The 17192-nt window shown below is 35.3% G+C and overlaps 1 protein-coding gene across 1 annotated transcript; it reads left to right on the top strand.

Moving 5' to 3' along the window:
- Positions 1-6005: 6005 nt before the first annotated feature.
- LOC130716806 (F-box/kelch-repeat protein At3g23880-like) lies at positions 6006-7313 on the top strand. Its single transcript, XM_057566813.1, has 2 exons — positions 6006-6680; positions 6741-7313. The coding sequence occupies exons 1-2, from the start codon at positions 6006-6008 to the stop codon at positions 7311-7313; spliced, it is 1248 nt and encodes a 415-aa protein (XP_057422796.1).
- Positions 7314-17192: the final 9879 nt, after the last annotated feature.

The following is a 17192-nucleotide window of genomic DNA, read 5'->3' on the forward strand; positions in this document are numbered from 1 at the left end:
AATAATTATTGTCAGTTTGAAGAAGACTGAAGAGGAAGGTGCACTCTGAGTTAGTACGAACCAATGAACAAGGAGCAGGTGAACATTATTTAAGAAATGGTGCATATATTATGATTATTATATTTATGCTAATTTGATCAATATTACTCTTTTTAGTCTAGTGATGATTTTGTCTTTTTGAAACTCTAGAGATGATCCATTATTTGGAAAGGGATGGGCCATGTGGGCGCTCAGAACTCAGAAGATATGTCATGGAGAGAGAAATCCAGAAATGGAGTACAGGAACTTGTGTCTCTGCCTATAAAAAAAAACAGGAACTTGTGTCTCTAAAAATTTATTTTAAACATATATTTACTTTTTCAAAGAAGACACTTATTTTTTTTGGCAGGGTTGTTTAAGATTATAAATAAAGTTTAGATTAAATACTGTAACAATATAATAGTCCTACTCTTAAGTGAACCAATCAATAAGAAAACTATGAATTTCGAATATCTTTATTTATCTTAAATATCATTAATCTACTTAAATTTATGTTGATTTAACTTCAATTTTATTTAGAGTCATTTAGACAATTAGCGTATTTCAAAATTATTAATTCACTAATGGAACTTTGAACAAGTATCTAATTTCGTATTTAAATATCGTAAATAATGAATCATTCTAAAATCTATAATATTAAATCTCAAAACCAAATTTTATCCAATTCAAATAATTGTTTTGAATGTTGAACATCACCAATTCAAATAATTAGATTGAAAGTTTTCAATTTTTTTGTACAAGCGAATGAGCAGGAAAGAAAGACAGGAAAACAAGAAGAAAAAAAGGGACTAGTGTCTGAGGACACTAGCACGAGGACACTAGCACCACCAGCATCACTAATCAGCAGATGAACCAGCTTCAGTGGGAGATCAAACAACAAGCAGAACTCTAACGATTGACGTGCTCCTACCTTAGTCAAGTAATCAACACACGCATTCCCTTTCCGAAGCGAATGGAGGAGACGAACATCCCAATCCCGGTGAATGAGACCCCTGATATGCCCAACGAGACCTGCAAATTCATGATACACCCATGGAGGATGGTGGACAAGGGAAAGAGTCAATTGAGAACCCGAGTAGCACACAATCCTTCAGTAAATTTGATCGGTACTACTCGTGACAACAAGATGCATCTTTTTCCCGGGAGCCCAGCATGCTTGCTTTTGAGCAATATTATGATGGGTGACCTCCTGGGAAGTTTTCCCGGGAAGTGCGCGAGTGAGGATAAAGTGCACTGAAAAAACTCATGTTGTTACCGTGAGACCAGTCATCATATCGGGATGTTACAGTAAAAATGAATATATTGATCGATATTTCAGAAAAACAACTTTATTTTAACCTGTAATATATTTTAAAATATAAATCAATATCAATAATATTAAGATACATGGTTAATATTAATGTCAAAAATGCATACTTGTTCATATGTAGTAATTTATATGATATCTATCTATTACACATGAACACTAGTACATTATTTGATGAATAAAATTCTTAAATTCATGTACAGTACTCTATAAAAAATCATTAAACTGGATGAGTTTCTCAAATTTTTATGTATTTTATATATTTTATGGGTAATGGGACCATTCATTAAATATAATACCATTTCTCACTTTGGAAATGGGATTAGCTATCTGTAGAGGGGACCTTCTTAAAATAGACGTCTGAGGAATTCGAGAGATGATCAAATGCATGGTTAGGAAAAAGGTTAAATAAAAGTGAGGTTTGAGATATAATGATGGGTATAGTGAAAGGAGCCTTTTGCAATTGTGCAAACTGTATTTCCGGACTTTACACAAATATAGCTCTTGGAATAGCTAGATAGGATGCAGTTCCAAAAATCAAACAACTACCTCCTCCCTCAAAACCATGATTTGCTTTCAACTCCAAAGTCTAAAATAACCATAACCAACTCACATTCTCCTATTTGTGTCTCTAATGTTATGATATCTTTGTTTTAATCTTCACACTGTTTTTTACATCATCAAAAATTTGGTAAAGGTAATTAGTCTTGGAAGGATTAACTATATATAAGGGCCCTAGGGGTAACAACAATATATTTAAATAATTACGTGTCAATATCATTAAACATTAGGCGACCAAAAGATATGAAGATGCCATATGGGCATGTACTAACTCTAACTAGGATTTGCCAACTCCTACTGTGATACTGTGAAACATGACTAAATTCTGAAGTTCATTTACACTGAACTCGTGATTGATTTAGTCAAGATAGTATCAATTTCTTTTTACAGTTTCTGATTTAAAATTCAATAATGATAAACTAAACAATAAAAGAATGGGTTAAATATGTTTTTATCCCTACATTTATAGTAAGTTTTGAATCTTGTCCATCCAGCAAGCAAAGTTGTAATTTGGTCCTCAATACGAGTTGTTTGATTTTAGTCATTGCATGTGATTGAGATGTTTGCATGTCCGGTGAGACGACACAGCACATGTGTGTAAGGGAGCCTATGTGTCACCCACGTGTGCTTAGACACCGACACATCACACAATTAAAACCTTAATTCCCTTAATTAAAGTTAAAAAACCTAATTCATTTCCGAAACTAGACTCACCCATATCATACCCGAACCCTAATTCCTCAAAGTCTGAACAGATTAAAGCATTCAGCCCATCCCCTCTTTCATCTCCTTTCTCTGTCTTGTGTCTGGTTCCAACCATTCCCTCCTCTTTAATAGCTTTGCTCGCCCTCCTTCTTCCCCCTTCTCCCATTTTCTTCTAATTTGCATTTTGCATCTCCATGAACCAACAAGCATCATCCATGATATCGTCTTCTTCCATTTCTAGATCGAGAAGATGTGACCGCAGAAACGATTAATTTTAAATAAAATAAAATTGAAAAATCATATCAAATTCCAAATATTATATTCTCAAGTTCTCCACTCAACCGGAATTTATTTGGTTAAAAAAGTTTCTTGTTCCGCAAATGTTCTGTGGACAATGAACATCACCTCTGTTTTTTGTGATTTAGACTAATGTACTAGTGTATAATTCCATTTCTTCTTAATTAATGAATTTCATTATTTAAAAAAGAGAGAAAGAAATGGAGTTCTTTAAAAAAAAGTTGGTCAATCATATGATAATATATTTTTTAAGAATTAAAACAAGTTTTTGATAAATACACTTTTGGTCCCTTCTCAATTTTGTATCAAAAAACTAATGTTTTTGGCTTAAGTAACATTTTTAAATGATGTGAACACCCATTAGGAGAGAGGACCTTAAAGAACTCACCCATGTGAACTGCACATGCACCTATGTTAACTTAACCCTAAATTAGTAAATTTACTCAAACTTTCTATCTTATTCACCATTCTTCTTTTTCATTTATCTTCATAATCAACCTTTTATCTCCCAACAAGCACACACAAATAAACCCAGACATTTATGCTTCGAGAACCTTCCCTCAACCCACACTCGAGAAAGAGATTCGTCGTGATATGGATACCCACCATCACATTCCCTTCCTCAAACCTACCATCGCCAGATCTGGAAAACCCAGCAAACCCGAACCCACCACCGTTGTGTTTGCTTCACGCTCCATCAACACCAGAGCCATGCGCCCGTCTAATGAGGGTTTTGTGCCACCATCGTGCAAATCACGCTACGTCGCGTCGATTCACCCTTGCACGGGGGCCCAAGGTCCACCGTGAGGTCAACTATGTCACGAAACTTTCCTTCTTTCATTGACTTTCCCCTTCTTCTCGTGCGGCCTATACGGACTTGCGATCTCTCGGTCGTCGAGCCCCAGGCTACTAGCGTGTCCCTTCTACCTTCATGAAATTGGAACCCAACCTTCAACCTAGATCATCGACCTCCGCAAGATTCTATCACCTAGTTCCCCTCCCTCCATCTCCGTCACCCAATTTAGTAATTTTTGGTGGAGGTGTTTCGTGTGATTATTTTGTTCTTGTCTCGCCTTGAAGAACTTTTTTTGGATGTTCTGGAGTGGTGATTTCAAGCTTGAAATTTGACCCCCAAATGCATTTTCACATCTATATTCTGATTTCTGAAATTTGGAATGGAGGTGAGGAAAAAGAGGAGATGTTTGGGGGGAGAGGGGTGGGGATGGGGGGAGAAGATGAAGGAGGTGGAGGAAGAAATGAGAAGATTGTGGCAGAGGGTGGTGGTTGTGGTCGTGGGTGTTAAAATGAAGAAGAGGATAAGAGGTGGCTAAAAAAAAGTAAAATAAAAACAGCATGCCTCTCTCTCTCTCTCTCTCTCTCTCTCTCTCTCTCTCTCTCTCTCTCTCTCTCTCTCTCTCTCTCTCTCTCTCTCTCTCTCTCTCTCTCTCTCTCTCTCTCTCTCCTAATTATCACTTTATTTCCTAATTACCATTCTCTCTTCCAACTCATTTTAAAAAAACCACGCCATCAAACAATGTTAATGTTTAGATGGAAAATTAAGGAGACTCTAAAAGTGTTGACTTAAGATAACGTTGGGAGAAAAAATATATTATTTTTAAGTTTAAGGACCATGTTTACACATATCACATTCGTGGGCGGCCAATTGCTCGTAAGCAAAAGAAAAAATACATATTCGTAGACAAAGATATAAGAAATAAAAAACGAAATTGGAAAAGCGGCAACCTAACAAAACGAATAAAATACACTCACCCCTTAAGATTTATAACACTCCACCCCAGTAATAATCTCAAAATTACACTCAGCTTCATTTTTTTTTCCTAAAACACACTTCATCTCACTCCCTTTAACAGTATCCAAAATATGTAAAATAATTTTATATAAATATAAATAATAAATAGATTATCAAATATAAATATTGTGGTCAGGATAGGATAAGAGCAGAATAAGATAAATGATTGGATAAGAACATGATAGAATAAGAGCAAGATAAACCCTTATCATATCCTGCGTTTGAGGTGGGCAAGATATTGATAGGATATGGTACAAACAATGAAAAAAAATCAAATTTTCCATTGAAATAAAAGATGCATAATATTTATTAAAATTTAATTTTCATAATATTTATCTTAAAGTGATTATTTATTAAATTAAATTTATTTAAATTTTTATAAATGAGCTTATGTTTTAATATTAACTAGAATTAAATTGATTATTATTAATTCGACTATTCTAATTTTTTTTCAAAGGGGCTCTATTTTAATTAAAATTATTATATATGTAACCAATGGGTTTTAACTTAGTAGGGGAAAGTGATCAATGATAAAAAATAATCAAATTTTTAAAAAGTTATTAAAAAATATTATTCTTTATATTTAAATTATTAATTATAATTATATAAGTAGAGAAATAATTTTAAATAATATCATATGTTAATATAAATTCGTCTATATTTACTATTAAAAAATTAATATTTATATATATGTGAGTACCATATTTTATTATCAGTGAAGAATGATTTTGTGTAATTTTACTATAATATAAATAACGAAAAATAATATTAACTAAGTAGTAGTAAGTCATAATGAAAATTTAATTATTTTATATTACAATATTTTCACCATTTATAAATTAGGTTATTTTTTAATTAAATTTATTTGTAAGTAAATAATCTTAACTTAACAATGACTAATAGTAATTGATGAGTTATAAAATTAATATTTTAATAAAATCAAAAAAATATATTTACTAATATAAAGGTTAAAATTAATTCTGTGTTATGGTAATAAATAAATAAATAAACTGTTTGGAAAAATTTTATCTGACTTTTTTGTCATGATAACTTTTACAGCTGATAGACATGATATGATAAGGAACATGATATTATTATCTTATCATGCTGACGCAACAAATAACATATTACAATATGATAAGATTACTACTATCCAACCTATTCTACGATGTCTGCTTATCCTATAAATATATGACAATATATTCGTGAGAAGTAACAACAAAACAGAGACCTCTAGAACACCCTCTCACCCCTTCTCTCTTTTCTCTACTGAAGCTTTGCAGCAGCATGGAGAAGAAAGAAACAGAGAAGGAGAAGAAGAAACCCAACTTCAACCTCACCGAGTTGATTCCTGAAATGATTGATCTTTCTTTTGATCATGAGAACAAGAAGACGATGATCAACGACAAAGAGAACCAGAACACAGTTGATCTCCTTGAGGATTTGATTCCACTGATTCTGGTGAGGTTACCTGTTCGATCTCTCCTCCGCTTCAAATCGGTGTGTAAGTCGTGGCTGTCTCTGATTTCAAATACCCAATTCGCAAAATCACATTTTGATCTAGCTGCTGCACCCACTCACCGTTTTCTTCTCAAAATAATCAATGGTGGTTATGAAATTCAATCATGGGATTTTGAAGCATCGCTTCGCGACGATTCTGCTGTGGTAAACCTCAAATTCCCACCCTACAATGCCCCCTTTTTTCTGCCTTTAGGTTCTTGCAGAGGTATTATTCTGTTAGTAAAAATGATGGGTCCATCATCTGGTGATCTCATTGTGTGGAACCCTTCAAATAGTTTCCATAGAGAAATTCAAGCAACATATGGCTATGATGATTGGGATTCATGGTATGACACATCATCAACCCGTGTCCGCCAAGGAATTCCATGTTATGTTGGTTATTTTTTCACTGGTTTTGTGTATGGTTTTGGATATGATCATTCCGAAGATGACTATTTGCTTGTTTTATTACGATTTCATAGACATGGTGAACCTTAAGTTATTACATTTTTGCGGCCTCAGATTGAGGTTTTGTCTGTCAAAACCAATGTGCCCTCCTTCATTTATGGCGAAGAGTTGGAATATGTGGAGCTTGGAGGTGAGTCCTCATGTGGTTTGTTCTTGAATCAGTCCCTGCATTGGTTGGTCATGTCCAAGGCTACAGGGCTTCATGTAATCATTGCCTTTGATTTGGTTGAGAGGAGTTTATCGGAGATTCCTTTGACACCTGATTTGGCACAGGAATTGGCAACACTTGAAAATTATTATTTGAAGGTACTAGGAGGATGTCTTGGTATGTGTTATAATGGTGTTCGTGATGAATATGAAATGACTGGAATATGGGTCATGAAAGAGTATAGAGTGCAGTCTTCTTGGACTAGATCTTTTGTTCTGCCTAAGTATGACTTTTTACCAATATGCTTCACTGAAGGTGGTGGTGTTTTTGGATCAGATAGCAATGAAAGATATGAGAAATTTGATGATAACAGAGAACTGCTGGAGGATCACACATATGGACAAGAGAACGAAGATATTTTTGAGTATTCTGAAATGTGCAGGGAGACCATACTAACACTCCCTAGTGAACTACCATGACCTTGAGGAAGCACATGAAGATAATTGTAAGTACCTAGAAACAAGGAAAATTAGTAAGCAATGTTCTCCAACCCTTTTTTATTTCTTTGTTCTAGTTCATCTTGCATTATGAAAAACTAAAAGCTATATGCAGAATACCTAATACATGAAAATGATACCTTAAACCTATTGTTGTTCTCTCCCTTTCTAAAGAATATTTCCTTTTTGTTAAAAAATGATAATTGAAATTGCAAGGAAAGATGAGATTTGGTGTTGGATTGAATTCACTGAAAAATATTTGATGCATTGACTACTAGAAACATTAAAGGCTATTTGCCATATGAACTCATGTTTCTCACAAGCCACAAAGTAGCTAGCATATTTTATACATTATCCTTGATGTCATACTCCTAGTTTTTCTTCAAATGACGATATTGCGTTAGAGAATGTCATATGTATCATCCGATATCAAACAATCTAGTGTGAATGCAGCACTAAAACTGGAGTTTGAAGCATACTTTCATATTTAATTATGCTTCGAAGTAGGATTTATCAAACTTTAGTTGTAATAATTGCATGTTAGTTAGCATCTTTTTTGTTTTTTTTTTCTCTAGGTACTGTTATTGTGCTTACACTCTATTTCTCTTACCCTCTTTTACATGTTTTCCAGGTTACTTACTTAGGGTGCCTTTTCTGCAAGCTATTGTTCTCTTGCATCCATTGGTGTTGAAGTTGTGAAGATATTGTTGATCTTAACCATATGAGAGCTAAAAGATTGTGATGTAGTAATGGGGTGAAATTGCTGAAACTAGTCAAGTTGTGATCTTCATTGATCTTGCATGTAATCGATTTAACCGCTTCATGACTCTGATTTAGAGTTGATTAGGTTTTCTATGATAGTTTCTGACATACTTTGAAGTTTCTGTCAGTAGCTCGTATTTTCTGTTATTCAAATTCTAAAATAGGGAAAACTTTCATTGTGCTAAACCCCTTTAGATAAATGGTGTAGAATCCTTGGTGTATTTGATGAATGTTTGATTTCTCAAGAGAGTTTTTGGAGCAAAATGGCCATTGGTATTTTTCCGTGAGCACAAGATGCTTATGGTTGTAGTTTAATGCTTGAACTAAGACTTCTTAATGAAACATGACTTGAGCAGTGCATCGAGCATGATTTTCTTCTTTAGATAGATATATATGATAACTAAAAGTTACCTTTTAATTTTAGTGTGTTACTGCCTGCTCTATCTTTATTATTGCATGGTAATTGATTGTATTACTAGCTGAATCAGCTGGTATTGCAGGCAATAAATTACCTTCCTTTATTGTAGCATTCATTTTCTACATGATTATTATTGGTATACTTTGTAGGTGTGCTCCATAAGTATACCTTTCTGGGAGAGAAAATTCTCTTACTTTTATTGCTTTCTAGAGTTTGCGTAGCATCTTCTATTTCATATCTCAGTAGGATAGCTCATGTAGTAGGAGCTGGACATATGGGTTGGGTTGGTGTAGGTCCAGAGATCGATTCCTGGCGGGTGCATATTATCTTTCCGATGTACCAAAAAAACCTTCTATCTCCTGGCCTGGTTATTGATCCTACCCTCTTAACTCAATGCCTTTTTTTCTTCTGTGGTACATTTAACTGAAAGGCATACGTGAAGACACAATTATTTCAGACAATAAATAAAACATGGTGGATTTCAATTTAATTCTTCTACGACTATTTTTGTGAAATGTGATAATTCAAGCATTCTTGATCCATCACTGTATTGAGATTAGCAAGCAAGTCATGAAGGATTTGTTTTATATTTTAATGTATTTTTTAAAGTAAGGGACTTTATTTTATATGACCAAATGAGAAAAAAAATATTGTATGAAAGTTGCTTATTTCCTTCTATTTATTGATACTACTTTGATTTAGAACTAAGTATCATATTTTCTTTTCAGCTCTGAGCCTAAAGAATATTTTCATTCAATTTTTGTTTTTTTGGGTATTTAGACATTATCTTTTATTTAAAAAAATTCCTATCTTGAATATAATTTTTCTAGCATTCAGTTTTTAATAAGAAATACTCTATATTTTCTTTGTCCTGTAATTTTTCAGAACATGCAATTTAGGATGTTGATTCATTAACCTCCTCATGGAAATGTTCAGACATTTTCTTTTAGGGACACTGATTCTCCTTTCCAATATGTTGGAATTGGAATTTCTAAAGCATGCTTTTATATACACTCTTTAGTTTTTATGTATAGGTCGAGCAAGCACACTTGTTTTTGTATGAGTAGAAATATTTTTTGATTTACTAGATAATCCTTGTTTATTTTCCTTTTACCTTAATATAGATGGGGAACTTTATTCTTGATAATATCAAAGATCAAATGTATCAAATGCATGGAGGGATCATGGGACTACTACACTAGACTTTTGAGCAATTAGTCTCATACCATTACTTTGATTTTTTTTGTGAAAGTAGTGAACTAGTCCATTACTAACACTTGTTAGATTTCTATTAATATTGAAACTGGCATGTGGCAAATGAAGTCTTGAAATTTCCCCTTCATTTTTTGAATATGATTAATTCTATTAACCCCTAAATAGTTTGAACCGAACTATAAAATATTTTGATATTTGTAAAAAAATTATTCTGAATTACTACTTAAGTTTACATTCGTATATCTTAAAATTGATATTTAAATGAGCATTTTTTAAATGTTATAAAAACATAACTATGTTTATGGATGAAACTTAGGCGCAGTTTCGTGTTTTTTAATGCATAAGAACAAAGAGAACCAAAGAGAAAAAACAACAACAAGGAAAAAAAAAACCAACTGCCTAACAGAGAATCCGCCAAAAGCAAATGCTCCATGCAGGAAGGGGTCCTGGACTAAGAGGAAGTCAGAGTCTTGGCGAGCTCCCTCTTTGGCAAAGAAATCAGCGCAAGAATTCCCCTCACGAGGGATATGCTCAACCCAAATAACCCAATCACGCTTCAGCAGATCACAAATGCAACCGATCAGCACAACTAACACATGAAAATGAGACAGAGGCTCTCGAATCAATGAAACAACCAACAAGGAATCAGAGAAGCAAACTACATGACTATAGCCTTGACTCCAAGCATATCCAAGCCATGATAGATAGCAAGATTGCAAGTCTTTTTCTTTAATTTTATTTAAAATATTGAAAAAGACTTAAATTAAGTTTCTTCTATATTTTATCAAGTATTTATTACAATCACATGTGTATAAATTTTATTTTTTTGGTACATCGGAAAGTTCATGTGTATAATTTTTTGAAATTTAGTGAAAACCTACTCTCTATCTCGCTTCAGATCCTGTTTTGGGTGGCCGCCGCGCCACCGCTCCTCCGGCGCTACGGCAACCCCCACCTTCGTTACCTTATATTGTATTTCCCTTTTTTCTAACATTTTTCCTGCTTTCCCTTTGTCTTTGTTTCCTGTTTCGGGGTTGTCTTCTCCCCCTTCTAGCTTCCTCCATTTTCACCTCTTGCTTATTTCCTTTTGGTCCGGCGCCTTCTCTCCCCCCTGGTGCTTCGATTTCTGGTGTTGTTTGTGTCGTTTCTAGGTTTCGACTCCGGATCTGTCCTTTGGAGATCTGTTCCTCCACCTGTTTGACGACAACAGATATGTTATTAAAGTTCTGGATCTGCACGAGTGGTGTTGTTGGGTGGAGGTGTGGTCGAAGGCATGGTGTAGCTGGATTTCCGTGGTGGTTGTGATCTAAGTATCCAGGTTTGGGTTTGGAAGAGGTTTTCAACAGCTTACCAATAACAAAGGTTTTTTGAAAAGGCAGGCAATTTCCTCTTGCCTTACTTGCATCCCAGATGGGATTGATGGAGTTTGCACGGCTTGTTCAAAATGTTGCCATGATGGTCATCAGATTGTGTAACTTTGGACTAAAAGAAACTTCAGGTGTGATTGTGGGAATTCAATGTTTGGTGATTTTTTCGGCAAGATTTTCCCAATTAAAGATGTGGAGAATGCTGAGAATGCAGACAATCATAACTTTATAGGTTTGTATTGCACTTGTGGCCTCCCTTATCCAGATCTAGATGTTGAAGAACAAGTACAGATGATACAGTGATGTCTGTGCGAGGACGAGCTTCATAAGGAGCATCTTGGTCTCGAGTCCTCTGTTGAGATTCCCATAGATGTTGATGAAGTGCCACTTTATGAGGATTTCATTTGTAAGGCTTGCCCCGTGTGGGATTTGGCCACGGCGAAGACGTTGGAGAGTCGAAGAGGAAGATTGTCCCATATATGTTTTTTTGAAGAAAACAAGCCACTCACTCATCATTTTCAGACAGACAGACACAGAAAGATACGACGATGGAAGATCTGGGCCGAGTAGGTTGACTTCTTTTCGGGGGCGTTGGTTCTGTAGTTGCTCATTGGTTCTTGGGTTTTATGGTGCCTCTCGCTGGTGGGGTGGGGACTCTACTTTTGTTGGGTGTGCGCGGCCTTAGCCGCCCGCCGCAGTTTGGTCCCCGATGGAGTTCCCCTCGGTTGCTTGCTTTGGGTCTCATCTCTACGGAGGTGGAGTTCTAGTTTGGGTATATTGCTTTGTGTGATTGGGTTGAGGCTTTATTTCGCAGGTGTCGTGTTACTTTCGCCGTTTATTCGATTTCAAATATAGTCTTTTCCTAGTGTTGCAGATTATAGGGTTGTGGGAGGTTATGTTGTAGAGATTGGTTTTTCTTATCAGGGTACTGTACCTTATTGAGAAGGGTTGTTTCTCAATCTAGTAATAAGAATTTATTTAAAAAAAATGCAATTTATTAATGCAAATATATTTCATTTTAAAAAAATAATTAAGAATTTAGTAATAAATTTTAAATCAATGCAATTTATTTTTCGAAATAAAAGCCACTAGTCATTATTAAATGGAGCACTTAATAAAAAGTTAAAAATGATGCAATAAATTTGATTGAGGCTTTTTCAAAGACAAATTCTGTTTTAAGAAAAACACAAATTCTAGAAAAGCGGTGGCATGATCCTTATCCTATATCCATAGGGAGATATAAAATATATTGGAAAAGCAATGAAAGACAGAAGTAAAAGAAAACTAGAACTAGCATAGTTAGTAAATAACTGGACCCTTTAACCATCTAATCGAGCTGTACATATGATTTGTTTGTTGGGAGAGTTCTATCAATTTAACGTGATGTGATCTCAAAGCCTCGAAAATTAATCTCATGGCTGCCGATGCTGTCATACTGAAAAACCAAAAAAAAGAAAATAAGTTCAGTCATAAGAACCTACACTTCTCCTCAAAAGATTATATGTTCAATTCCTACAACTGATTCAAATCCCAAACCACTTTTACAGGTTCTACTTTACAAAAGATAAGGAAATTAAATTATCGGCAAAACGATTGTGTTAGTGTGTGATATGTAAACACTTCTGTGACCGGAATTGAAAGTTTTGTAAAAAGCAAAGAGAAAATCGAAACGCTTTTTTAAGAAAGAAGAGGGGAAGGCAGTTGTTTCACGTAGAAGAAGTATAAAAAACTACACAACACTTTGTTTCTGCTCTACTGAAACACTGCAATTCCATGAAGAACAAGATGGAGAATAAGCAGAAGATGAAGGAGAATCTGAAAACCCTCTTCCTCAAGATTTGATCGCCAAAATTGGTGACAACTCTCTGAAGAATGCCTAACTTAACCCAAAAGCTAGCTCAAGAGTTAAGGTTTGCACAACCATATATAAGCAATTGCTTGGCCACATCTCTAGCCAATGTGAGACTCTAACACTCTCCTTCGCTTCAAATCGGTGTGCAAATCGTGGTTGTCTTTTATTTTCGATCCCCAATTTGCCAAATCCCTGTCGCACCGGGGTCGCGGCGGGACGATGCATAGAAAGTTTTGAAATCAGAAGAATCGCCACCAATTTATTAAGGAAATTAGAACCCTTGGAATAAAGAGAAACTGGTATGCGGTGTGTCTCCCTTTTTTCCTCTCCTGGTTTCCTCCTCCCCTCAAATGTGTGATTTCAGCCCCTTTTATAGTGGTTAAAGGGAGTTATCAAGTTGCCCCATAAGCTTCTGAATCATGCCCCATAATTACTAGTTGTAGAGCTTCATGTGCAATCATATATGGCTGTTCAAAGTTTTCCAAATTTGCGGCTCTGCTTCTGCCATTTTCTTGTAGCACCTCACGTCCCTCCTTTCTTTTAATGTTCTTTTCTATTTTTTATACTGCCAGAAGGTGGTGAAAATTTAATACTAAATTGCAGCAGCTTACTCATGGTGAATTGATGATGATGAGTTCTTGTAGAGTAAGTTTTGTAGCCTGCAAATGTTATCCTCTGCCCTCTGTAAAATCAGCACATCATCTCCCTCTGCTTCTCCACCGCCACTGCAAGGGGCTCCTTTCCTCTTTTTTTTTGACTTTTAATTCCCTCGCTGATCACAAGTTCTCTACTTCCCCTTTTCCTCATTTACATTAATAAATGAAGGATAAAATAGGGTGCTGACAATCCCATTTCGACCTAGCTGCTCCACCCACCCACCATCTTCTTCTCGAAAGAAACGATGATGAAATTGAATCACTGGATATAGAAGGATCTCTTTACGACGATTATGCTTTCGTAAGGCTCAAATTACCACCCTACAGTGCCCTCTATTTTCTCACATTGGGTTCTTGCAAAGGGTTTGTTCTCTTAACCAAGGTGATGTCTCCAACAAGTGATCTCATTCTGTGGAATCCATCAATTGGTGCCCACTGAGAAATTCCAACAACGTATGATAACTGGGATTCATGGTATGACCCTTCAACTTCAACTTCAACCCGTGTTCGTCGAGGAATTCCATCTTATTTTAGTAGTTTGTTGTTTAATTTTCTGTATGGTTTTGAGTATGATCAGTCCAAGGATGACTACTTGCATGTTATAATCCCATTTGGTAGATATGAACCTCAGGTGGTTGATAATAGCTCTGAAGGCCCTGGTGTTTGTTTGCAATATGGTGGACCTTGAGTGAACTCTTCGCGGCCTCGAATCGAGGTTTTATCTCTGAAAACCAGCGTACCCTCCTTTTATGGAGTTGATGTTGAGTATCTGGATGTCTATTTTGAGTCAAAATCTGGTTTGTTCTTGGATAAGTCTCTGCATTGATTGGTTACATCCAAGGATACACAACTTCATGTAGTCATTGCCTTTAATTTGGTGGAAACAAATTTATTTGAGATTCCTCTTTCACTTGAATTGGCAGTAGAATTGGCGATATATAAAGAATTTTATTTGAGTGTATTGGGAGGATGTCTTAGTCTGTGTTCGAGTGAAGGTAATGATGGTCATGAAGTGTCTGTGATATGGGTTATGGAAGATTATAAAGTGCAGTCTTCTTGGACTAAATATTTTGTTCTGTCAATTCAAGATGATGACATGCCCTTTTTTCCAATATGCTTCACTAAAGGTGGTGGTGTTTTCGGACTAGATGAGAATGGAGAATTCGAGAAATTTAATGATAAGGGTGAACTGCTTGAGAATCACACATATGGATTGTCAGACAAAGGGGCTCTAAAGTATTTTGATATGCATATATAGAGAGAGCCTTCTAACACTCCATAGTGAACTATCATGACTTGGAGGAAGCAAATGAAGATTACTTTCAGTAGCTATAAACAAGAAAAATCAGTAAGCAATGTTCTCAAACCCTCTTTACTTTTTTGCTCTAGTTCATGTTGCTTATTTTGCATTATGAAAAATAAAAGCTATACGCAGAATGCCTAGTGTATGAAAATGGCACCTCATTGTACTCTCCTTTTTTCCAACTTAAGAATATTTCGTTTTTTTGTCAAAAACTTGTAGTTGAAATTGCCAGGAAATATGAGCTTTGGTGTTAGATTGGATTTATTGAAAAATATTTGATGCCTTACCTACTCAGAAACATTAAAAACGATTTGAATTAAAAGTCATATAAGATGTTCTGACTAAAACACTTATTATTCAATTAGATTTTACAATGTAGTATTAATGACCAAATCCTATTAAATATCAAATGATGTTTACCATATATGAATTGATGTTTCTTGCAAGCCACAAATTAGCAAGAATGTTTTATACATTTTCCTTGATGTCCTAGTTTTTCTTCAAATATAATGATATTGTGAGCGTCAGCGTTAGAGAATGTCATATGCATCGTGTGATATTAAACAACCTAGTGTGAATGCAGCACAAGTGTATGATTTATTGGTGATTTTAGTAAAACTGGAGTTTTAAGCAAACTTAAATTGCATGTTATTTAGCATCTTTTTATTTGTTGTTTTCCTCTAGGTACTGTTATTGTGTTTGCACACTGTTTCTCTGACCCTCTTTTACATGGTTTTCAGGTACTCATGGTGCCTTTTTGGATGCATTGATTGTGAAGTTGTGGATATATTGTTGATCTTTACTATTCAAAAGCTAAAATATGGTAATGGATTTATGTAGTGAAATGGTTGAAACTTATCAAGTTGTGATATGTAGTTTAACTGTTTCATCACACTGGTTTAGGCTTGATAAGGTTTTCTATGAAACTTTTTGTAATACTTTGCAGTTTTTGTCACTGCCAGTAGGTCATATTTTCTGTTAATACACCTATAAATAGGGAAAACTTTCTTCCTGCTAAAGACCCTTTTAGATAAGTGGTGTAGAGTCCTTGGTGCACTTAATGAAAATGTTTATCCTGATGTCTTGTCCTGACCTGTTATATTAGTAATTAGCTTATGTTAGTGATACTTTTTATTAAGTATGAGATGCAATAGTACAAATTTGCGGGATACTTACATTGTTATTACGTTGATATAGCATTTTCTTCTTAGTAGCTCTCGTCAGCTACTTCTGATATCAAAATCGCTTTCTAAAAATTAATGGGCAATTGAGGGGCTTGTTTTTAGAGAATAAGAGGTTGCTGTTGAAATGGTTAGGGTGTCAATGTAATAAATAACTTGACAGCTATCGAAATCATAATTATATACCTCTTTTTCTTGTTGGTTGACCCTTGCTGTTAAAGCATGCTGTCAAAAGTTTATGCCCTTCCCAATCCAATTGTTAGTATATTTTTTTCTTAGGTTAAACCTGAAAACCGTCCCTGAACTTTAAGCGAGATTTAATTTCCGTCCCTCGCCGGAAAATCTTCCTAGCGCCACCCTCAGACTACTTTTTTTGTTTGGAAACCGTCTTTGCCGTTGATTTGCCTCCGACCGCCGTGCCCAGTTGGCAGTTTTGGGCCTATGTGGACATGCCACATCATTTCATTAAATGACGTGTTAATTTTTTTATAAATAAAATAAAAACTAAATAATTTTATTTGTAATTAAGCCCCCAAATTCATCATCATCTTCAACAACCTTTCATCATCTCCATCCTCCAACGAACCCAGAAAAAAAAAAAAAAAACTCTTTCAGCCATCCTCTTCAACATTGAAAAGACAAACCCAGAAACACAAGCTCAAGAGAAAACCCACAAAAACCAAGAAGATTAAAAAGGAATGAAGAAGAACCTAGAAACCCTCATCCCCAACCCCCACCTCCACCCTCATCACAACCTTCTTCCCCAAAACACCTTCTGCATCTTCTCGCTAACTCATATACTTCTCTGAATCTCCTTCCATGGCTTTCGCACATGAATACACGGTTCCACCACTGGTTCCTCCGTCGGAGCTTGAAGATTGAAGCTTTTCAACCCATCAAGAAGCTCAACAGTATCAAAAAAACCCAGATTTCTAAACCCAAAAATCGGGATTCCCGACCCCAAAAACCTAAAAGGAAGAGAGAAGATATTAGAGTGGAAATAACATAACTTTTTTAGGTTGGTGGAAGAAGAGGGAGGGAACCCACAAGCTCCAGATCTTCAGAGGGAAGGACCAACCACCGCCACAAGCACCAGATCTGTAGAAG

This window comes from Lotus japonicus, chromosome 1 (genome assembly GCF_012489685.1).
Source record: "Lotus japonicus ecotype B-129 chromosome 1, LjGifu_v1.2".
Taxonomy (NCBI): Eukaryota; Viridiplantae; Streptophyta; class Magnoliopsida; order Fabales; family Fabaceae; genus Lotus; species Lotus japonicus.